Source organism: Bacillus rossius, chromosome 5 (genome assembly GCF_032445375.1).
Source record: "Bacillus rossius redtenbacheri isolate Brsri chromosome 5, Brsri_v3, whole genome shotgun sequence".
NCBI classification, from domain to species: domain Eukaryota; kingdom Metazoa; phylum Arthropoda; class Insecta; order Phasmatodea; family Bacillidae; genus Bacillus; species Bacillus rossius.
Genome location: NC_086333.1, coordinates 16,511,402 through 16,537,510, shown reverse-complemented (window position 1 = coordinate 16,537,510; position 26,109 = coordinate 16,511,402). Strand labels below are relative to the sequence as shown.

Genomic DNA, 26,109 nt, shown 5'->3' with positions numbered 1-26,109 from the left:
CTTTGGAATAATGATGTATACTTAAAAAAGATTATTTCAGACGATAAAGAAGCTTCTGCGTCAACGATTTCAAGTTCTTACATTAATTCTGGTGAAGACGCTGACTTCTATGTAAATGACGACAGTGACTCCGATGCTGGTGACGTGTTCGAAGACTTCTCCTATAGCATGCAAGATCGAAGACTGTAATGAAGCTCTGAGACAAAAATCATGGATACATCGTAATAAAATAAATTACTATGATAAAGCTTATGATGATCACTGGGACGATTGTGATATTAAAAATATTTAAATAAACATGCAAGAAAAACTACCACAGAAGAGATTAATTACGCATCATGGAAACATCCTAATATATTTTTTATATTAAGATTTCGCTTTGTGCAGGAAATTATTCGCACATAAAAAAGTCTTATTTATTCTCAAACAACTGAAGGAAGCTGGCTACATACTATAATGACTTGTTTTACCTACAATTATATAAATACATAAAATTGATTATATATTAGATTTTAAAAGTATTTTATTATTTCGCGAGATGTGATTTCTAAGCCTGAGTTCTCGCTACTGCAAGTTCAATGTCTGCATTACATGTCTATTGCATATTCTTTGTGTATTGTGTGTGTGTTTATTTCATGTCCTGTGTGTGAACTATGTGTCCATTGTTTGTCCAGTGTGTGTATTGTGGGTCAATGTGTATAGTGAGTCTTCATCCCGTGTCCTGTGTGTACTATGTGTTCATTCCGTGTCTTGTGTGTACTGTGTGTTCATTCCGTGTCTCGTGTGTACTGAGTGTTCATCCCATGTCATGTGTGTTCATTCAGTGCCTTGTGTTTACTGTTTGTCTAGTGTGCGTACTATGTGTACTAGATGTTCAGTGTGTGTTCTGATTGTACTGTGTGTCCAGTGTGAGTAATGTCTGTTCAGTGTTTATAGTGTGTACTGTGCGACCAAAGTTTGTAGTGTGTGTTCATTCTGTGTACAGAGTGTTTACTCTTTGTACTGTGTGTCCAGTTTGTGTACTGTGTGGAATGTGTATTGTGTATGTACTGTTAGTACTGTGCATCCAATGTGTGAACTATGTGTACTGTGTGTCCAGTGTTTGAACTGTGTGTTTACTGTGTGTCCATTGTGTGTCGTGTGTTTACTGCTCGTTCAGTATCAGTACTGTGTGTCAATTGCTTGAAATAAGTGACCATTGCGTGTACTGTGTGTTATTTCCTTTCGTTAAATGTGTGTCGTTTCGTTAAATATGCGTAGTAAAATATGTAGTAACTCTGAATATTTACATGTTAAAAAAGGCCATAGGCGGTTAAGTAGGAGTAAGCGGCACCCACGCACATTCGTTCCAAATTTTGGCCAAAAGTTGCGTCGGATGGGTTACAAGCACACCCCAAATTTCAAACTTGTAGCTGCACTATGAACAAAAATAAAAATATCTATAGTATTTTTGGTGAAGATTTTTTCTCATGATCTACTGGACCGATTTTTATGGGGGGAAAATGTTGAAAATATATTCAAGGCGACTCACATGAAAACCAATAACCTAATCACACAAACGTAACTACCCGGAAAAAAATATTCTAATTTTCATGATTTTTTTTCGGTCACTCGCTCACGAGATACAATTACCAGTTTTTTTTATTAGACAATCGGAGCTCGTTCTACAGCATATAATTTGTTCAAGTCGATCGAAGAGTTACGTAGATAGGCATGCTATATGATAATGGTAGCAGCCGGAAGGGGAGACGGCATGGGAGAGTTAGAAATGACGCAGCAGCGATGCTACGGATTCCTCGTAACGCTGCTTGTGTTTGTCTACTACTCAGTTTTCGTAACGGCTAAGGATTGACGCTAATAAAATTATTTTATTTATTTTAAAACTCCTATAATATATTTATTCACGTGGGAAAGAGTTATTGGTTTGTGCAACTAAAACTATAGGTGTCATTCATTTTTATGTGAATAGTGTAACTGAAAATGTAAATAATTTATCTCTACCTGTACCTAATAAGCGTGGACTCCACGCATACACATTTTTAACAAGTACTTATGGTTAAGTTTAAAAAACATGTGCGTAAATTAACAATTACTTAAAATAATATGTATTTGCTAGAACTATAGCATGCACCACTACCCCTGGTAACTGATTTTGGAAATTAAAGTATTGCGAGAGGAACGAAAGCATCGACAACCCCCAATAATCAAAACGGCTTCCTAGGAACATATACATATTTTTTAAAAAATCTTAGTTTATATATGTTATATAATGCCGTGTTTTCTCATTAATAATGAAGGCTAATATTGAAGGTGATTGCTCTCGGAAAACAAGATAAGCATTTGGATCTTGGTTCGAACCCGCACCACCGCACTCGGGCAATAGCGAACTTTGGAATGGAAAAACTAAACCAAAGAAGAAACTAATTATAGGCACTACAGTTTAAACGTCTCACAATTCAGCAGCTTATGAAAGTTTATCAGAAACTTTAGTTGCGTGGACAAGAATAGAGCCAAGGACAATGCATAAGTGAAGCAACAACCTTGATTGAAGTGTTTTTTTTTTTTCAAAGTATGGTTTTTAGAGTTTTATAGTAGCAAAGTACGGAACTTTACCCGATGTCATACAAAGTGACAAATTGATTTATAATATTATTTGATTAAATAATATATACATACATAAACGTAATTTTACACAGACAAAAAGGATATTATGATAAACATACATGAACTGCATACCTAGTTACATAAAGAATGTATTTGTAAATTTACATTTAAATTAGTTTTTTTACTCATCAAAACTGTGTAAAATAACGATTTAAGTGAATATGTAATGTTTTATTCTAAATGGTTGATTTACCTGCCAATTATTTATAAAATGACACTATATTAATGTTATTTTTCAACAAAGCTGTGTCTTTATACATATTTGTGTAGGTTAAGCTACACTTATACATGTGGGGTAAAAGTACACCTTTATCAGTGGAGCTAAAGCTGCCACCTACATCAGTGTAGAACTACTCTTTATTTTTACAGAGCACTTTATACCCAGCGAAGCTATGGCACATGTATGTGTTTCAGCAGTAACTGAGAGATGCTGTTTCCAGCAGCTGTGTCTTGTGGAGTTGGTACTTCCAGAATTTGAAAGATTTCCTCACATATTACATGATGAATTTTGTAAACTTTGTAACGAGAAGTAAAACGTCATTTAATTGTCAAGTGAAATATTATAAGATTATTATTCCTCACAAATAAACTCTATCTCGTTTTTTCTCTTGTGGTGTTTGATGGCACTTGGTTTTTTTTGTTTAGCATTAACATTTATATGTTTCAAGTTACATCTGCAGTGGTTTTTGTTTAATTATAATGTATGCTTCTAAAAAATGTACTCTCAGCGCCTCTGTTTTAAGGAAACTGTTTCAGACTTGGTGTTACAAGTGTTGCACACCAGCTCTGCTTCGAAGTGTTTAGATATACGTGTTATACTAGTTTTTGTCGAAACAGATGGGATAAAGTATGCCACAACAAGGGGGTAGTGTAAAAGGTAGTACAAAAAAGTGTTTTTTTTGTACTTTTTAACTATAAATTATTTATAATAAGCCTTTCGAAAACCACATTATTCCTACCCCTTTACAAAAATGTACATGGAAAAGGGTCATTACCGTAAATTATTTGAAATAAATATTTTACTTAATCGACAAGATTTGCATTGTTTAATGAATATTTTTCAAATATACATTATCCAGATACTTGTTATCATAAATACTTTCTTATTTTCAATAACGAACTTAGTTAGCTGCAACGTCAAAGGGATTTACCAGTGTTGGGAATCACTTTAGACCATAAATCGTATAAATGTTTTAAATATTTTTTTTACATGATGAACCAGGTTGAAGTTTATCGGGTAAATTAAACTGATCCTGTATAATTAGACGAAGTGAAATTTTAGAAAGACAGTTTCACAGCTCTCTGTTTTGTATGACCTGAACGTATGATATGTGTGTGACGCACATGTTTAGCATTGGGCCGTGACACGGTAGGAAGCACACAGCGACTGAACCTTGTTCGGTTACCATGAACACACTGCTCACAATGAGGGTGATCCACGCGTCATGAACTCACTGTTCAGTCGCCTGGCGCCTAGTTGTCCTTCAGGCGTGTGCAGGGTGCACACTTGGCACAGTGTTCTTTTTTCTTATGCAACAAACCGTTGGTGGGGTCGATGTCTTAGTATTTTCATTAAAAATAGTGACAAATATGTCCTTATCTCTTCATTCAAAAAGCTATTTTTTTAATTATGTTTTCAGGGTTAAGCTTATATATAAGAGAGTTAGACGTGGTATATCATCCCAAGTGTGTATAGAGCTACAGTTAAAGGTCTTAAATATGCACTGTGGTCATCAAAACAGTTTAACTTTTTTTTTAACTTTTGACCTCAACGTTACAAATATACCTTGTTGGCGTGAAAGAGCCCGTATGTTCTAACAAAGCTCTACCGAAAATGTTGTACAACTAACACTTTTGCGTTCCCAAACAATGTAACTTGTGTGAGGCAATATCCTTTAGCAAGGCTAAGGATTCATTCAACAAAGTATGTTTTTATTCAATATCTGAGTGTGAACTATTTGTATTGTTAAAAAAAAAATTATGAGTATTTATTTTGTTTTCAGTGCTCGAAACTCAAACAGGTTTACTGTTTCGGTGAACATTGAATCTCAGAAGAAAGTGACATTCAACTTAACTTACGAAGAACTGTTGAAAAGAGAACTGTCAGTATACAACCATGTTATCAATATTGATCCGGGCCAGGTAAGGGAGCTGGGCTGGTAAGAGAGGTGGAGGTGGCCGCCTGGCGGGGGGCAGGCGCGAGTAGGCCACAGCTGTGTCCGCTACAGGCTGTGCAGTCGATCACTCGGCCGGCGGCGTCGGCTCAGCTGCGACCGTCGCGGGCCACGTGACTGGCCAGCGAAGTGTTGCAGGGGGCTCGTTGCTTAGGAAGTTATCTATTAGTTAAATTTTGTGAAGTTAACAATCAACGTTAAGTCATGTTTAAGTGTTTTTGATTTTATGGTAAATGACGTAACTAATATTGTATAGCGTAGAAATATTAATATTGGACTACCACCCCCAACACTATTTAAATGGTGTTTACACAATAATTGTGGCTCTAGGTGTTCATCTTTAAGGATTTTGATTAGTAAAAATATAACGCATTGACTAAATAAAAAAAATTAAACTGTAGAGGCACTTAACAACAATTGAAATCATACTTGTAAAAACACTACTCTGAAATATTTTTAAAATATATTTCGATTAATGATGTCTCTCTGCACAAGTCTCTCGGCTAGGCGGCCACAACCAGAAAAAAATGTTTCCCATTGTTACATTTATTTGAAACTTTTTTATATATTTTTTTCGTTTTTCAATCAAGATTGTGTTATTTAATTTAATATAATTTTTTTGTTACAATTTGAATAATTTATATAAACAAATATATCTGGACCAATTTAAACTACCAAATAATATTTTAGTATATATTTTTCACAATGTATGATGATGCATATTTTATTTGAGAACAGTTTTACAGACACTTTCGCTTTCATCGAGGCTCTGTTTCGGACTTATCAGTACGCTATCGACATGTTTGTAAAATGCTAAACAATATAAGGTTACTTTATTTTGCAGGACATTTCCCGATTTGCATTCCATCAATTAATAACGCGTTACAATCCCCAATAAATAATTTTAAAACATGTTTTTAAGAGATAGTACAATTTCTCAGTTTGTAATAAAAACTATTTTTTTTGGCTAGTTTATAGAATATTTATTTTACACAAAACTATCCAAAACTTTACTACCGTTTATAAATGAAGAAAGGTTTTATTTACGCAATAAAATAGTTTAAAAACAAAATTAGAAATGATTGTAACACAAACTCTAACACTAGCTTATAAATACATATGTTTGTATAGTAAAATTAATAAATTTTATTTAATTGAAACTAATATTTCGTAGGCCTTAGTAAGCTGTTTCCTCGGTGTCTGGATATAGACGCATGGCTTCAAACTGCTCTCTTTCAGATTGTCCATGACATGGCAGTGGAGGTGAACATCAATGAGTCTGCTAATATCACAACTCTCGAAGTGACGAACTTGAAAGATAGCAATGAAATTGAATTTGAAAAATCTTCCAGTAAGTACTTGTTAAATAGCTTGACAGTTTGCAAAATATTATATGTGACATCTCTAGAAGCTAGTTGAGCAAATATATTGTTGTTAATGGTTTTATAAATTCTTTTCTGAGGCTTATATTAACCTGTTTTAATTTTTAAAACACAAATATTTATTATTTTCAATAATGGTAAAAATAATACAGAACAATTGTCTCTGCACCACCAAAATATGTTTAGTGAATTCTCTTTCATTCTTGGTAATAAAAAATTTTTAATTGCACTTATTAAAATATTTTCATTTTATGTCAAAAATATAATTTACTGTTCTTATAAAGATTTTTTTTTTATTTCGTTGAAATATTGCACTACCATATTTTTGTCCTGATAAAGCTATATAAATCTTCGAACAAATAATTTCCTTTCTTTTTAATATGACAGTCTAAAATTCGATCAAACATGAACATCTTAATATTATACATTAAATTAGTGAATAAAATCTTTATATAAAGGTGAACTGATCACAGTTCTTCATCTACAACAGCTTTCACACTGCACAGGCGCTGAGGCATGACACTGCATGTTTGTCCCAGTGGATACGTGTTTTAATCATGGTTCCGGTATACTTATTTTCGGTTTACTGTGGTTGCCCTAGAAGATGTTGGGATGGATCCTTGCTAGGATGGATCCTTACTTTAGGCCACGGCCGCTTTCTTCCTTCATACAGGATGTCCATTAAATACTTTCCCAGTTTTAATCATATATTATAACAGTTTAACTTGAGACTATTTACAACAAATTATACATCAAATGGAAGGTAAATTAACGTAGTTTTTCTTTTAAATGTTCGATATATGCACCTAAGGGTTAACACGTCCGGAGCAATGGAAGTAATATCCTTTTCAATGCTGTGTCTTAACTTTGGAGAATCTTTAGGTAGAGGCGGAACGTAGACACAATGTTTTATAAAGCACCAAAGGCGTTGCGTCAGGTGAACGTGAAGGCCAGCGCAAAATAACTCTGACATCGCGACCATCGGTGGACTTTTTTGCCACATGGAGGATATTGATTAAAAATTAAACGAAACACACGTTCAAATGAAATTACAGATTCACCCTTGAGCAAATTACAGAACAAAAACGATTTACGCTCAGGAGTCGCTATTTTGCTTAGATGGAGCTGCAAGCGAGAAAACATCAAAGCAGAATTCGCTCATGCGCTTATCTAAAACAGTTTGAGTTTATTTATTTATATTATCTTTGAAAGATTTGTGCAATGGGAGTGCATGACTTGATGTAAGTTTTTGGACATACGCCATTGCTAAGAACTTTTTCTGTGTCGTCATCATTTGTGGGTTTTTTTTTCGTTCTCTTAGTACATTTTGTTTTTCTTTGTTTTGTTGACCATATTCCTGTTACGGAATATTTTTTGGTGTTTATATCCTTGTTGACAACAGCAATTTTTTGCTTAATTTTGTGTTTTTTTTTGTCTATTTTGGTTTTTATTTACTTATTTCTTTATTTTTTAGTTTTTCTTCAACAGAAAAAGTTCTTAGCCATGGCGTATGTCCAAAAACTTACATCAAATTATTTATTTATGTTTTGACCTTGAAGCCAAACTGTTGAACGCCTATAGTTGACATAGTTGCGTGGTGTGGCCGCAGACAACCCGCTGGCGCAGATCGCGCGGCCCTCCGGCAGCAGCGCCACGGTGCGCTGGGCGCCCTCCGAGGACCAGCAGCGCGGCCTGAGCGCCGAGGGCGTCAAGGGGCAGCTGGCCGTGCGCTACGACGTGGACCGAGCCTCGCACCCCGAGCAGATCCTGGTCAGCATTCCTGCCGCTTCATTTATACTCACTGCTGTGGGAAACTCAGATAACCCATGTTTAAAGTTATATAAATAATTGCTGGGTAACTAGATAAAATACCTAATAGTTTACAATATTGTCACGTTTTCATTATTTCCGTTGGATAGCTACAAGAAAATAATTCAAAAAGTTCACAACTATGGTTGGTGAATTATTTTTTTTAATGTGTAATAATAAATATAGGGTCATCAATTGGTCACGGATTCATCTGGTTTTGCTTACACGACTCTTAAATGTTAACAGGATTCTCTGGTATGATTTAAGATCTTCAACACACCTTGGATTTGTGATACATGAGACAGCATGAACACTTCTTGCTTAATTCCAACCCAGGGATGTCCCAAAGTGTCAAAGCTTCAGACCTCGTTTGTAGAGCATCAATAAAATAATTTGTTTATAACATGATCAAAAAAAACGAGCGATGGTAAAATATGGATGGTTGTGTAGTTTTTTAATATATAAATTAAAGTTTGTGTGTTCGTCTTTTATGCGTTTGCGCATTGTGCATCCAAATGAGTTGAAATTTTATACAGTTGTTGTTGGCACTGTCGCGAAAGTTTTTGACATATTATCATCAACATACATTATGTGGATAATTGTTCTTCTATATATGTAAGGATAGGGCAACAGGTGTGTATCGATTTTCAAGAGCTATTAAAATAACGGAGCAACTTACAGATATTAGGTTTATTTTTTTGGAATCATTATATATCACCTTTTTTTTCAAGTGTTCTAAATCACATAAAGAATATGTAGGCCATGAGCAGAGATGTATTGTTGAAGTCGATTTCGGAAATTCTCGACCGCTTTTTGGCACATTGCGAGTGGTGTAGCGGTGATTTTCTCCAGAATGCGCCTTTCAGTTCTTCCAAGATGTGTGGACGATGTTGGAAACCCTGTTCCTTGAGGTAACCACGCAGTAAGAAGTAACAAACTCTTAAATCCGGGGCCCGTGATGACCGGACGTCCCGACTTTTTCATCACATTTGCATGCACTCCAGCATGGCACGAGATAAACAAAATTTTTGCCCGGTTACGATTTGACGACACAAATTTCCAAAAAAAAAATTCCAACCAAAGTGAAGGATTTGAATGTGATGCATTACAATAATGTTGAAACTCGATGCTGGTTGTATTCCATTGAATGTTAAAAGATAGGTATTTCTCAAGCACACATTCCCATAAGTCTCGATACGAAAATATACACAGCTCAAAAGTGATGATATCATTTGAGCAGAAATACCAGATTCTGAAGAAGATCGACTGCTATTCTATATTGTCACAAAATTATGGTGCATGAACCATGCGGTGCTATGAACCCACAATCGCCATGCATGGAAGATAATGTATGTATGAAAAATTATACCAGAGAATTTATTCACAAAAATCGCACTTGCTATACTGGCCATTCGCAAACCAAATGATGGTAGTCACACAGCTACAATCTGAGTGAGAAATGCGGATATTGATATCGACAACAGATGGATTGTGCAACATCAAAAAAATTAAAGCGCATATCAATGATGAATATAGCAATTTAGTCAAATCAATCAATTACATATGCAAATATACCAACAGGTCCGCGATATGGTAGTATTCAGTGTTGATATTCTCTATGCGCGCAGGGATAAAATGATTCAATATCAAACAGATTGACATACAAGCGACAACGGAGCAGTGAAGAGCATTTTGAGTTTCCCAATTTACAGTCAGCGTCCCAATTTTGTTCAGCTTAGTATTGACCTTGAAAAAGTTCAAACAATCTTTTTCATGGAAGAGAACGCATGAAATGTTGCTTCTTTACCAGCTCACACAACACTATCAACATTTATTGCGTTCTGCGAAGATGTATTTGCCAAAACATTTTTGTGAGCAAAATTACCAAAGTATGGTAAGACCGTCTATATTGGACCAGTTTAATTTGATTATTGCTACACAATACAAAAACAAATACCGTACCGCACAAAAAAATATGTTGATCCCTAATGTGTTAGCAACGTGTAGATAAAAACACATGGTGTTTTAACATTAATTATCTATAAAAAATTAAGTTTCTCAAAATGTGTTTGTTCCGATTTAGGAATAGCTTGCCCTAAATTGGACTATCGTATTCTTATATTGAACCAAAACGTATGTACCTTATTTCTTTCATATTAAGAAACAAAAGTGAATGTTCTTATGGACAGTTATGACAATAGTACTTTTTAGCACGTGGGTTGACTTTAGCACAGTCCACGTGAGCCCATTTTTTGCAACGCATGCACTGAATCATATCACGTTCTTCGACTGTAGCACAAATTCCACAAAACCAGGATGCATCGGAATATGTGTCACATGACTCAACGGTTATGTCCCTCGAACAACTCGGCGTATCACGAAGTTTCTTAGTAAGTAAATCGTTCTTGTACTGAGAACTTGTAAGTACCACTGCACCTGAAGGCTTCCTCTTCCGTGCATTCCCAGAAATGCCCTGGCTTAATGATGGGAGCGGTGATATTACTGATATTTCCCCAGCTTTCGTAAATTTGCCACTGCATGGAGAAACGACTTCCCGTTCAGTGACGCTAGGAGGAGGATTCATGCAGGCCTCACGGTCTAGTCTTGAAGACATTCTTGGTTCAGATAGGGTTTCTTCTACATTTTCGTCTTCTGTGTTTCCGACCATATTAACAAAATCACTGTCTTCGAAAATATTTGGATCAACTGGCCAAATTCCAGTTTTGGAGAAGCCATTGGTAGCTGTTGCTACAGATGCTGCCCTACCATATGCTTCACCAAATATTTCGCTGACTTGGAACTGGGTGATAGTTTTCCCTGGATGTGATCTTAACCATTTGTCACATGCTTGATTATAATAAACAGAAAGTGGCTTGAAAAAACTAACATCTAATGGTTGAAGACGGTGTGTTGTGTGATCTGGCAAGGAAAGTAAAATCACGCCGTTCTTCCTGGCAAATTCAATTGCGTCAAGATTTTTCGTGTGGGTAGTGTGACCATCCAGAATTAGAAGAACCTTTTTTTCTGGCATTGGACCTGTTATTGCAACGAAGTGTTCAAGCCACTTTAGAAAAACCTCACTAGTTATCCACCCACTTTCAGTGCAGGCAAACTGACACCCGACAGGAGCACCACGACTAAGTTCATCTTTAAATCGCAATCTTTTGAAAACAAGCATAGGTGGAACAAACATGCCAGCAGCATTCATGCAGCAAATTCCGGTTGTGTTCGTGCCTCTTTCGCCGCTTGTTATAGCACCCACCTGATGCTTTCCCCGTTTAGCTAAAACTTTCTGTGGCTTTTGAACTTTTGATAGAGCTGTTTCATCCATATTGTAAATATCAGTTCCATCAAGCTGATTTTTGTCAACAATAGATGTCAAAACATCAAAAAATTGCATGACTTGGTCTTTAGAAAATCCCTTCACTCTGGCCATTGATGTTGCCTCAGGTTGGCGCAAGGATATTTCTGGGTGACGAGCAAGGAAACCTTAATACCATTTATCTCCAGCCATCTCCTTGTCTCTGTTAAACCAATGGTTGATTTCGTTAGCTTCTGCAAGCTGGTATGCTAACTGGTGAAGATCAATGCGGGTTAGGCCAAAAAATCGTTCTTCGAGAAACAATACATGTCTAACTAAATCATCTTCTATTTCTTTAGGCAAATCAGCGCATCGACCAAAATGTTGTTTATGCTCAATTGCATTAACATTGTTTCCATTTAAATGCCTACTCAGAGTAGCTTTCGGGACTTGATATGTTCTCGCTGCTTCGTTTAGACCCATCTCACCATTACGATAAGCAGCTAAAGCCCTCTCCATCATTTCCTCCTCCCATAAGCCATACCTCTTGCGTTTCAGCATACCTAAAATAACAAAAAACTATTTAGAATAAATCTATTTTAAAATAGTTCCTCAAACATAACTATTGACAAGGACATGAAATTTTCGCGAGTTTAATGAACTCTTGGCTAGAATCTACACTACTATACTAAATGAAGCAACTCTTAACATTCATATTGGCTGCATACTCAATGAATTCCCATTATGACCCAGCCAAAAAAAATCGAACATAATATGCTCTTTCTTCTGTTGGATTTTGTATTGGTTCATAAAACTGCAAAGTGAGCCTCAAAATCTATAGGCAAATTGCAAATTAAACTTAAATGTTCATGATTTGCAAGTTTAACTTGTCTTTAAAAAATCGCGAAATTTACATGTCCCTACTAGGGCCTACTGACATACCATGATGAACAGTTAGAGAATTAAAAAAATATATATATATATTCTTGCAAAAAGTAATTTCGCATAACGACAGGTGTGGTATAATAAGTAATCTCTCTCCATACAACAAGACTCATGAATGTATAAAAAAAAATATTGGAAACTGCAGCGAACTATGTCGATAAATTACAGACTTATTGAGTTTTAAAAAATTACATAAATTTCCTCTCATTCATATTGAAATTCGTTCCTTAGTTCCTTTTGGGACAGTCGAAAAGTGATTAATCAAACATAAACCTGCACCGTGTAGGATAATCCGTGGCACGATAGTTGGACGAAACGATTATGCAATATGCTTAAAATGGACTACTGGTCCAATATAGGAAAATACTGTTGGTCCGATTTAAGCATATCAGCCATATTTTCAACTCTGTTGTTGTTCTCAAACACATTTTCATCCAACCTTCTGTGCAATACACTAAAACTATACACATAAACAATACTTAAAACATATGGGCAGAAACTCACCGTGCTTGCTCTATTGCACGTTACACTTTCCTACGCAATTACAATGAAAATAACATCAACTTCCTGAAATCTAAACACTCACGGACCACGACTACAAACACAATGCGTGGACAATTTCCTTTGTCTCTCCTACTACCACGGCACACTAGCTTCACGCGTAGGCCGACAGATGGCAGATCACTTCATTTGCCTCCACGCTACAGCCGTGTTCCAATTTAAGCGGTGGTCCAATTAAGGCGGTCTTACCCTACTATACATAGAAAGCTAAATCAAAAAAATTCCAATTACTTAAACAAGGAACATCATTTTTAGGCATTTATATTCGTCTCATACATTTGGCCTGTTTACATAGTACATCCAAACAATTCAAAGTGCACCTTTTTGAGAATCCTGCTGATTGATGTATTTGTAAATTTCAGTACGATCCATAGTGGAGAATGCCAGACATACAAAGAAGCTTGCCGAAAAATTAAATTACTCTAAAATGACTTAATTTTTGTAAATTACATTGATGGTCGCCTTTGTCAGCTGTCATCCGCAACAGATACGAACATTATTCGCTATTATTTTGACCACACATTCCTCATCCAACCGCAAAGATCTGTGGGAAATATTCAGAGAGGATTTGAACGAAGACATTTTGCACTGCTTTTATACTATTGGATAAGATAATACAATCTAATTTTTGGACAGTTTCAATGAAGCTCTGATAGAAATCTAAGAAATATGCCTAGCCATCGACAACAAAGCACTCATTCAACTTGGCATAGTTGCACCACTACATTCTGCATATAACTTTTATAATCGAGTTTTATTGTGAGAACAACCATTTAATGCTGATGACTTGCGTGCATTTGTCGAAACAAACAAACTCTTAGATGCAATTAAAATATTGGCCTTTGACACAGTTACGATTATAGTGGCTAATGGTAAGTGCGTTCTGTTTTTCCTAAATGCAACAGGCATCAAAGGAAAAACATTCCTCATCAGTTTGCTATCAACTCAAATTCGCTCTCAAAATGGAATTGCTTTGGCTCTTGCATCATCAGGTATTAAAGCTACATATGGGATGGTGTAATCACAGTGCATTCGGTGCTCAAATTTCCCTAAATATAGATTTTGCCGAAGCTCAAACATGTACTACTTCCATAGGTTCCGGCACGGCGTAATTTTATTCAAACTTGGATGAATGCACCATGACACATAAGACATCACTTGAAACACTTGATCGAAATATTCGAAATTAGTAAACAAATGAAAAACCATTTGGTGGAGCTCTTATTTAATAACCAGATGACTACGACAGTCTCTACCAGCTGTACGCAAATCAACACCAGCTCATGAACCCAACGCTTGCCTCAAAGCATCACATCATTGGAGACACGTGCAGAAATGTACATTAGAAACCAATGTCTGTAATCATCTGCAGCCAATGCATCAGCCATATTTTCATAACAGCTATTGGATGTTGGTAAAGGATAAGAACCAGTTGATTCTAACCTAAAATATGTTTAGTTTTCATTGAACGTTTTTGTAACTGTTCCATCAAATCGAACAATTATTCCTTAAAGTTTTCCCAAAAATTTCTGCCAATTACAAAAATCACCTTGCTTTGGGAACAAGCTATCTTGCCGGCAACAAACACCGACGTCAATTGAATCAACTACGCAATCCACGAACATATTGCGTGCAAGTCGATTGACAGTATCGTGAAAGCAGATGGGATTTTATTAATACAATTAGATGTTTAATTCATTGGATCTTTCTGATGTGTCACCAAATAAATTTTCACTCAAAATCGGCGCACCAACAATTCTTTTGCGCATATTAATCCACCTCGATTTTGTAATGAAACCAGGGATGCTTTCAAAATCTGATGCCAAATGTCATTAAAGCGAACATTCTCAATTGCAAGTAAAAAAGAGAATAAGTGCTAATTCCATGTATTCCCATCATTCCCACTGACATGCTATTTGATTTCAAACAAATACAGTTCCCCGTTCACCCTGCATTCTCAATGACCATTAACAAGGAACAAGGTTGATCTCTTCAAATGTGTCGATTAAATAGGGTAAACCCATGCTGTTCACATGGTCAGTTATATGTTGCATGCTCGCGAATGGGACAGCCGAAAAATATATTTGTTTTTACAGAAGTGGGAATGCCAAAAAATATTGCTTATTCCAGAGAATTTGTATAACATTTTTCTTAAAAATTTAATTAAACAACAACCTATTATTTTCTTTTATCCAATTTGAACACGTAAATGTGTCTTTTGTATTTCTATACCTTCTTCAAAAAATTACAAAAAAAAAATTGTGTTTATTTTTCACCACATTTCCGACCAAAAAACTTTAAAAACAATAACCAACTTTTTACAAAATATCCATTCATTTAAAACCCTTGTTTGGCAACTAGCTATATCTCGAAGCAACATGTGGTTTGGCTCAGACTGGCAACTCACCACAAGCGGCAATCAGCGCTGGGTCAGCAGCAAGAGTACAAAATGTTGAGAGTATATTTGTTAAGGTCGCTACGTGAGGGCATCTCCTCCGGAGCGACTCTCTAGGCACAGTTCACAGTAGCACAGTCCACAAAACAACAGGGTTCCATAGCAACACGTGGTTTGACCCTGCTGTTGCTGCTCAGGTCAGAAGCACTTCTTGAGCTGAGGGTCGTCAACAGCAGGATTACAAGTGTTAAGACAATACGTGTCGAGTATAAATTTCAAGCCAATTCACCAGGGCATGATCCCTATTAAGAAAAAATAAACAAGCAACACATGGTTGGTACCCACTGTTCCAATTAAGACCAGGAATCTTCCATGATTGGCGATCATAGTGGAGTCTTCAGAAGATGTACACGAATTGATAATGGCTATGTTGTGGCTACAGTTAGAGGGTGTGAACTTCACACAAAATTGCAAGGGTATGGTGCACAAAACCACGACCACATACTAACATATATTTCGGGTAAGGCCAGAAGTTCTTCTCCAGCAGAAATCAGAAGAAGGTCAACAACATGCATACGCTTGTTTTTTACAAAGTCAGAACAATATATGTGGGTAAAATGTTGAAAGAGAGGATCTCGTAGCTCTGATGTGACACTTGAGCTATGTGATCTATATACATATTGTCTTAAATGTTTCCCACCTCAACATGAAGATGGCAGCACTCGTCAAAGAAAATTGGGGAATGTGTTTAATAATGTTTTGGAATATACTGTCTGAAATTTCAGCCATTTTGGACGAGCAGTTGTTTTTTAACAATTGTTTGCATGAGTCTCTGCATTCGAAAAAAATGTCTTTCCTCTGAGTGCAACTTTTAGCCTAGGGAACAAAAAAATATCAATTGGGTTTAGATCTGGTGAGTTAGGAGGGTGGTCAAGAAGTTCAAACCGCAGTTCGTAGATTTTCACCATGGCAACCGCTGAGGTATGAGCTGGTGCATTGTGCTGGTGAAACAAATTTTTTTTGTCTGCAAATGTGAAATTTTTCTGCAATTTCTGCCTTCAGCTTGTCATGATATGATGCGTTGTTATGTTATTCTTTTTCCAAAATAATTTATTAAGACAATTCCATGACTAGCCTAGAAAACAGTATCTCTGTTTTTTCTCTGGCCAAAGGAAAAGTCTTTGCATTTTTTGGAGTTCCCTGCGTGGTTTTTGGTGTCTCCGTCGTTCATCGTCACCCGAGCTGGTGTGGCCATGTTTGAATTGAGCTGCCCGAAATATCCCTGTGGTAAATGATGGCGCAGAGTCGCCGTGCAAACCATCCAAATCGTCTTCAATTTGCGTAGGTGTATTGCCATTCAAAACCAAATATTTAATGACACTACGATACACATTTTTTTTTTATTTTCACAACAATATGCGCATCAACTCACGAAAACGATGGTTAAAAAATCAATTCACTTCCAAATGGCTGAAATTTCAGACAGTATATTCCAAAATATGACAACACATTCCCCAATTTTCGTTGACGAGTGCTACCAACTTCATTATAAGGTCGGAAACTTTTCAGACAACCCTCATGTGTGTATATGTGTGTGTGTATATGTATATATATATATATATATATATATATATATATATATATAGTTACGAACGTGAACAAGGCCTCGACACGTGCAGGTGCAGAGCTGGCTGGTGGCTGCTGCAACATGATAAGCACCGCGCGTGCCTGGAAGATAACAAGGATTGTCGCTTTCCCCCCTCCTTCCCATCACTCCCCGCGCGGCACCCTGCCCTTGACACCTGACAGCTGCGTTGTTACGCGAGCCGCAGACACGTGTTTCGACAGATTTCTGCCGTCGGGTCGGCGCGGAGTGACGCGAGTGGCCTCGGCCGCGCTCGTGAGTTCTGGAAATTGCGGCTGATATATAAAACGAGGACGGCAGCCTCGGAGTCAATCAGTCAGAGAGGAGTCAGTTCAGAGTTCAGGCGGGAGTTTTCCCGCGACGGAGTTTCCAGGGTGATAGTGCCGCGGGTGCGGCAGAGTGGCGAAGTCCTTAGACGAAGGTTAGGGGCATCAGTTCAGTGAAGTCGGGAGTTTGACCGCAGTGGAGTTTCCGGGCGATAAAGCGGCGAAGTCCCTGGACGAAGGTTCCAGGGCGAAGAGTTCAGTTCCGGGCGATAGTGTCGCGGGCGTGGCGGAGTCCCGAGCGAAGTTCCGAGCGAGGCGTCGAGTGGGATCTCGGCGAAGGGAAGTGCGACGGCGGTGGTGGAGTGCGGCGACAGAGTCCTGCGATGAAAGTCCGCGAGGGGTGCTGCGGCGAGAGTTGCGCCAGAGGTGTGGCCCAGAGAGGTGTGCGGTGTGTAAAAACGAGTAACTGGGGAAGCAACATTATTTAAGTGCAATTGATTATTTGCCATTTTCAAGATTAATTGTAAGTGACATAAGTAGTGGCCATTAATAAAACTGTGTGTAATAAAATCTTTATTTGGGCTATCCTTTACGAACCCTGTAAATCGTAACAACATATTTGTCTGAATGTGTGGGCTCCCCAGCCTAGAGCCGACACGGTCACAGTCGCGTGTCGCTGCCGGCAGGTGAACGAGGGCTACTTTGTGCACTTCTTTGCGCCCTCGGACCTGCCTGCGCTCAGCAAGCATGTCACGTTCCTGATGGACGTGAGTGGTTCCATGGCCGGCCGCAAGATCGAGCAGCTGCGAGAGGCCATGAAGGCGATCCTCGCCGACTTGCGGCAGGGTGACTTCTTCAGCCTCGTCGTCTTCTCCACCGATGTCCAGGTAGGCGCTTGGCTCCAGATTAAACATGCCACCTGCAATGTGTGTAGTCTTTCATACACGGGGTAATTTAAGTGAGGCAAGATATATTGTGTTTTATTAAAATGTAGTTATATTATTGTAATGACAAAAAACCAGCACATCTACAATTAACTTAAAGCTATTTTAAATTTTTTTGACGTGTTTAAGTATATATATATATATATATATTTGGTTTTGTTTCTAGTTGATGTATATTACATTAAATGTAATCATATTATATTTTAACGTAAGCTTTAAGATATCTGGAAACAATTGTTTGCAATAATGTAAGCGAATCGGGAATATTAACTTTCTAAAATAAGTCGGAAATTACTAGCTATTGGGCACCTAAATGTTTTTTTGGGGATTGAGGAAAATGTAAAATACGCAAGAAGGACATTGAAATTCCTAAAAACAACCAAGAATAGCGTGGATTCTGCGGCGTTCCTTCCAGTCCTTTGGAAATATACCACAACAGTAGTATGTATTGGTCGGAGCTGGCACAGGCTTCAGGCTGTGGTGTTGTGGTGTTTTCCGCCATCTTCGATTGTGACGGCACGGCGGCCATTTTGGACTCAAATAATCTCTAAAATTCCTCAAAATTGACTCAAAACACTCAAAATTTCACGTTTTCGAGGGAAAAGTTCCCGTTTTGAGGGAAAATTTCCCGTTTTTGTTCTGATAAATTCAAAAATTCGGAATTAGAAAAACCTCAAATACTTTTGCCTTAGAAAGAACACATATTCCCCGAGACGGCTTGAATTCCCCATGGCCAAGCCGCCCCTAATCTGCTGGCGGGGAACATTAACCTTGACCTTTTCCATAAAATTCAAATTCTTTAAATTCTGCCCAAAAAATTCCAAATAAATTTTAATAATATTTTAAATACATTTTTTTACTTCAAATATTTAGTTACTTAATCGAGTTCGGTCCACGGTTAGATTCCCGGTGAGAGTAAACCAGTAATTAATTAATATATTTAAAACATTCTCAATAAAAAGTAATAAAAATATCTTACGTCACACACACCATTTTGAATTATGACGCCACCGTTACAACTTCCGTTATGCCTGTCATATTAAATATCTTCATTTATTATCCGATTTTAATGAAAAATTTCGTAAATTAATAAAAAATTTAATTTAAAAATTATATTAATAAAATTTTATTAAAATATTACTTAAAAACCTCCATTTCACATACCAAAAACTACACTCATTACTTTACATATTGAATTGATGGATTCCTGTCCTCCGTTTGATTCTCGGTCAGTGACAAGTATAACTAAAAATTTAAAAAAAAAAATCGTTTTTCCATTACCTTTCGCGGAGTTTATTAATCATTCACTCTACAAAAATCAACTCAAGACAATATATCTGTCCGACGAATTAAATGTGTGGTCGATAAGCCTAACATAAAAGAATAGTTTTTTGATACTTAGAATAACCTCTAAAACGTTCATGTACAAAGCCATACATACATATAGACAAAGCGTCTTCGGACCGCGGGACCGGGTCATGAACAATGTTAGACATATACACCAGTCTTTTCCGAACCACATTACATTTTTCATCGACAGCTAATTATATTCAACTAAACAAACGTAACATGTTTTACGCTTCCAAGAAGACCAAGAATCCCTTAAAAATTGTTCTATCAACACTAGTAAACATTCAGAGATACAACAGAATTGAATACGTGCATTTAACGAAACGTCACACAATCAAAAAAAGAACGCACTAAACATACAGTACACACAGTTCACACAGGAAACGGGATGAACACACAGTACACACAGGAAACGGAATAAACATACAGTACACACAGGAACGGAATGAACACACAAGACACACAGGAAACGGAATGAAAACTCAGTACACACAGGAAACGGAATGAACACACAGTACACACACTACAGACAGAAAATGGAATCAACACACATTACACACAGGAAACGGAACGAAAACACAGTACACACAGGAAACGGAATGAACACAGCACACACAGGAAAAGGAATGAACACACAGTACACACAGTAAATGGAACGAACACACAGTACACCCAAGAAAAGGAATGAACACACAGTACACACAGGAAACGGAATGAACACACAGTACACGCTGGAACGGAACGAACACACAGTACACACCGGAAACGGAATGTCCACACAGTACACACAGTATACAAGGAATGAACACACACACTGTAGCGTGAACACAGGCTTAGTTAGAAATTAGAATACAATAAATAAAATATTAATTTTTTATAATTTAAATTATTTATTTTATTTCTAACATTATACAAATGCAGGTAAAACACTAAATTTTTGTATGTAGCCAGCCTCCTTTCGTTCTTTGAGTATGAAGTATGTTATTTTGATGAACTAATAGTTTCCTGCACAAAGAGAGGCATGTTGAAGTCTTAGCCGGTCAACCAATATGTTTTGATCTTCCCATGATGTGTAACCAATCTCTTCTGCTACGTTCATCTTCCTTGTATGTTTATAATAAATATTATGATCTCTGGTGTCTTTCGTGATCATCACAAGCTTTATCAGGATAATTTATTTTATTACGTCGTATCCATCGTTTTGGTCTCAGGACACCATCACAGTCTTCGATCTTGCCTGCTTTAGGTGCTTCAGCACAGTCTTCGATCATGTCACCAGCTTCAGAGTCACCATCGTCATCACCATAGAAGTCAGAATCTTCACCTAAACCACTGTAAGAACTCGAAATCGTTGATGCTGGAGCTTCTTTATCGTCTAAAATCTTCCTTTTTTAGTGTCCATCAGTATTCCAATGTATAGAAGATCTACTGAATATGGGCTTGAATGTATTCTCACTTTTCACTGTGTTGATACTTCCATTAGTTTCAGTCTTCCCGAAGGCCATAAGCATCCTTCAATTTATGTTCTTAGTCACGTTCGGGTGAGCTAATACCATCACACTCAGGACAAGGAAAATTATTTACATCAACCAGCACAATCTAACTTTGTGTAGTGTCATTATCGATGTCCTTTATCCCGTAAGTAGGCTTGGCTTTACATGTTCTACCATGTCTTTTTAAGCTGGTCAAATCGTGTTAACAACCTGCTACGCCGATTACCGCTTAACAATTTGCGTAGTGGGTTTTTAAAACAATCATTCTTCTCATGACGTCTAGCATTCCTTCACATGACAAAATTCTTGCTACAGTATCTACAGCGGCTTCCTTCCGATTCAGCTGCAGATAACAAACCATGATCCATGGTAGCTTCTGTGACTAATGTTATATGCAAACTGACAGTTTTCAAATTGGAACCATTCCTTAAATAGAATTTTATAAATACTTCATCAGCGAGAGTTAAGTTTTCTCATGCAAAGCAACTTGTTGTAAGTATTTTTGCTTGTCAACAACATATGACGCCACATTTTTCTTGCAGGTAAATATTATTTATTTTATGTGGGATGCGGGATGCTCACTAACGATCGCAAAAGAAGGAAGGCTTGGTTAGACATCAAGGAGAAGGAAGTTCGCCGTGTATGTTAGTGCTTCTTAGATGTTTCAGGGCATATTATTTGACTGAATAATGGTTGTTTCATTTTTAATTCCAAATGATAAAATTATTGTAAGACACAAAACAAGGCTACGAGGCTTGAAGAGTCATGGCTCCAACTGGCTACAATAGCTCCATTCAGCAGCGAGAGTTAATTTATCTCATGCAAAATAACTTGTTGCAAGTAGTCCCGATTATTATATGAGATGTCCTCTCGTGTTGTGTTGAGTCAAAATTTATTAAGTCCTTTTATGTGAGATTAGGGATGCTCACTAACGATCGCAAAAGAAGGAAGGCTTTGCTAGACATCAAGGACAAGGAAGTTCGTCCTTCATGATATTGGTTCTCATCCGTCTTATCACATATTATTTGACTGTGTATTTTTTTTTTAAATTCACCTGATAAAAATATTGTAAGTGCTGATTTAGTAGCAGATTTTCACAATTTAATTGTAACTCAGGATAAAATGACATGACTCATTAAGTAATAAATCCTTCATGCAGTGATCGATTCCTCACAAATAATCAGGAGCACTCGGAGAAAACAAACAGATGTCTAGCCAGGAATAATCAGGAGCACTCGTAGAAAACCATCAATATATATTGTCAGAAAAAATCAGAATCACACGGAGAAAAGTATCGTAAGTTTTCCTAAATATCAGAACAATCACAGGAAAAAATTTAAAAATAATAAAAATTAAAAAAACAAAAATGGACAAACAAATTTTCTTGCTTGTACTAGAACTCTATCTTTGCTCAACAAATGAGAAATTCACAAGCTGACAGAACCGGTTTTTTGGGGCTTTATAAAAGATCTGGTTTGCGTTCCGCCGCTATTTAATGATTTTCCAGAGTTTAGAAACTGAACTGAAGAGGCTATCGCTTCTATTACTCCGGAGTGTAAACCAAAGTGTGGGAAGGATTAGACTTTAGGTTGGATGTGTTCACATATTGAACATTTGCAAGTAATACCTAGGTTGGTGTACATTCAGTTTGATTTATGATTTGTTGTGAGTAGTCTGGATCGCACTGAAACTGGTGACATAGACTGTATGTTCGCCCGACGCGGCGGCAGGTGTGGGACCCGGAGCACGAGCTGGTGGTGCCGCAGTCGTGGAACTCCTGGAGCCCGCAGCTGAACCAGAGCGAGTCGGCGGCGAGCGAGGCCGCCGTGGTGCCGGCCACGCCCCAGAACATCGAGAAGGCCCAGCGCTTCGTCAAGCAGCTCCAGAGCTACTACAGTAACAACCATTAATACTATCTATAGCCTTTAAGACTTCATTGATCAGTGCATATTATTTTTAATATCAGATAGCACTTTACACTTTGAAATACAATCTCTTTAAAAAAAATCCCTTTCGGCACAACCCACAGGTGCAGGCAGATTTCGAATTACTATAACTCTACCTATTCCAATCAATGGATATAAGATTATATAGATAACATGTACATACAATATATGTTAATATATGGATATTTTGCAATTCTCACTATAAACTTCATACCTACCTACATAAGACCTGCATTCGGTTAAATAAAAAAATCTCAATTCTCATAGTTCAACACTTTATTGTAAATAAACAGCTTTATTGTGGTTTCATTCATATTCACTTCACAGTTATCATTAAATATAATTTTTTGAACTTTAACTAACGCTTCTTTCCATACTATGTTAAAGGTATGTAGACGATTTTCATTTGGTAGGAGTACTTTTAATGTACTTGGTCGCTTTACCCGGGAAAATGCCACACATAAACATACAATGCATATAAACTGATGATTTTAAGTCCACTCCAGTAGTATATAATAGAAAGTTCTGCGCCTGATTCCTGGTGCCAGGATTAAGGATGGGGTCAATGACTGACCGACCAAACGTCATGGTGACCATCTTGGATGACATGGACCTTTGAACTGAAACTATAACTTGATATTAACCTCGACTTTAAACCTTGACCTTTGATCTCAGTCGCCATCTTGTCATCAAGCGCCCCTATACCCAAATGTGGCAATTTTCGTTACGGTCGCCATGTCGAATTCTAATAACATGTTTACCAGCTTGGATCTGAATTCACAGCTTTTTTTTTAGATTCTGATGTCATGTCCGCCATATTGTTTTCTTTCTGCTGAAGGCCGCCATCTTGGATACCGACTTCTTTGTTTCTGCTGTTTGTTCCTACAGGGCGCCAGCATCTCTCTGTCACATGCACATAAGGTCGATGTTCAATTACCTGCTAATGTTGTCGTAGTCTTTATCAACAAAATAAGTTTTTTTTTTACAAAATACATTGGGAGCGTTGTGATTAGAACCATCACAGCTCTGAACTTTGGGTTGAAAAACATGCACCTTTGACATTACGGCCAACAAGATATTTACCAAACTGAGAATTAATTAATGTTTATAAAAAAAACACATTCGGACTTGTATTTTTTTTTCATTTGAAGGAATAATAGCATTACCTGTTTAAGGACGTTGACGCCATTTTTATTTTAAATACGTTCTACTAGGAGCACTAGTTAATACACATCACTTGTTAGAGAGCCCAACAGCCATCTTCTTTCCAGTATTCGATACTAGGAGCGCTAGTGTCACGTAGCACACATGCTATCTGCTAGAATGCATTGCCACCATAATAGTTTAATTTTAACCCGCTAGAGTGCAGTTTTATGTATTAACAGACAGTCAACTGTCACGGTATCCAACATTTTGTAGGCCATCGTGACCGCCATCTTTAAATTCTATATTTATTTAGATATAAATTCATGAAAAATTCTAAAAATCATCAAAATGTTCAGCAATTAATTTACTAATTATTTCGATCTATTCCTATACTTAGTTCGATCTCTGGTCGATGCAAGAAAGGTAATTATATGTAAAAAATATTTATTCAATGATATGTGGTGAAAAATCCTCAAATCAACTAGATTCCTAGTCTACAAGCCTCCAGTAAGCTGTTGGTGATATATTGGCCGATATCTTGGAAATTCTTAATAATTAAACTAGTTATTTGGAAAAAATTGTAAAAATTACCAGAAAATCGTCTATTCTTGTAAGATTGACTCCATAGATTTCCGTCCTTGGTTTGATTCTCGGCCAGTGATAAGAGTAAGTAAAGCATAAAATAAATTTTAAATTGTTTACTATTACATTTAGTGGAGTTTATTAATAATTCTCTCTGCGAAAAAATACTCTATACAAGATACCTGTCCTACTAAATTAAAATTTGGTCGCTGTGTCTACCACGGAAGTTTAATTTTACGCTACTTGAAATATGTTCCCACCAGGTATTGTACAAAGTTAGGCTTATAGATCATGCGTCACCGAACCAAGAGGTATTTTTCGATGATACTTGACAAATATTTTAAACACACAATGTCCAATATAAGACATTTAGACCAGACGCCTCCGAACCTCGAGGTCAATCTTGCCCTGACTTCAGTCTTGATATCATATATTTAACGAACGGACACATATTAAACAAAATAAAATATCACACAGGACACGCAATGGACACGCAATACACACAATGGTCACGCAATGGTCACAAAGTACACACAGAACACAAAGCAACACACTGGTCACACAATGAACACACAGTACACACGCAATGAACACACAATACACATACAATGCAAGTCAACACACAATACACACACAGGACACGTAATGGACACGCAATACATATACATCGAACACGCAATGGATACACAATACACACACCGAACATGCAATGAACACACAATACGCACACTGGACACGCAATTGACATGCTATACACAAACCGTAAACACTATGAACACGCAAAGTACACATTAACATGCAGTCGCGAGGATTCCGTCTTAGAAATCATAAATCGAGGAATAAAACGATATGACGACATCCGTCGAGCTCTCCCCTGTCGCGAGGGTCGCTGTTGCCCATCGCCTTCCTTTTTTCCCGTGTGCACCGGGAGCGAGTGAGTGCAAGTGCAGCAAATTCACCCGAGTGCAGCGAATACACCCGAGTGCAACCCGCGTTGCATCCAACAGAAGTGTATCCTTCTGCCACGGCGGGCCCTATTTGTATATACTTGTATATCTTCGTAATCAATCATTGTTTAATCAGGATGTGCCTAGTTGTTAGTGTAGTATCTTCTCATTGAAACCGGTGGAGGCGCTCAGTCCCGCGCGCGCGGCACAGAGGTCCGCGGAAGCCCTGAGGGCCGGACAGTCTGTTCTCCTCCGCTCCCCGCCGCCGTCACCCTAGCGCGCAGTCGCAGTGCGGGACAGAGTGTGTGTTCGAGTAGTGAACGTTGACTCGAGTGAACCAGCGAGTCGGGAGTATTGTTTCCCTCGAACATAGGCAGGACCACGCGTCCGCGGCTAGTTGTATTCTGTGCACGGATACCACCGTCGGCGATATGTGTACCCAGCGCTTTGTGAACTGTGTACTTTCCGCCTGCGAACTGTAAATTACCACAGTAACACCAGTCATTGTCCTTGTAGGTATAGTATCTTAAGTTGATTAGAACCACACGTATGGACTCCA

General features: G+C 37.5%; 1 protein-coding gene across 4 annotated transcripts in view; it reads left to right on the top strand.

Moving 5' to 3' along the window:
- The window catches only part of LOC134531614 (inter-alpha-trypsin inhibitor heavy chain H3-like), a 166,130-nt gene that overhangs the window by 83,926 nt on the left and 56,095 nt on the right, over window positions 1–26,109 (top strand). For all 4 annotated transcript variants that reach the window (XM_063367369.1, XM_063367368.1, XM_063367367.1 and 1 more), the window contains exons 4-8: window positions 4,668–4,806; window positions 6,078–6,189; window positions 7,830–7,990; window positions 17,829–18,029; window positions 22,660–22,825. In XM_063367369.1, the coding sequence (XP_063223439.1) occupies window positions 4,668–4,806; window positions 6,078–6,189; window positions 7,830–7,990; window positions 17,829–18,029; window positions 22,660–22,825 (779 nt within the window). The remainder of the gene's footprint in view (window positions 1–4,667; window positions 4,807–6,077; window positions 6,190–7,829; window positions 7,991–17,828; window positions 18,030–22,659; window positions 22,826–26,109) is intronic.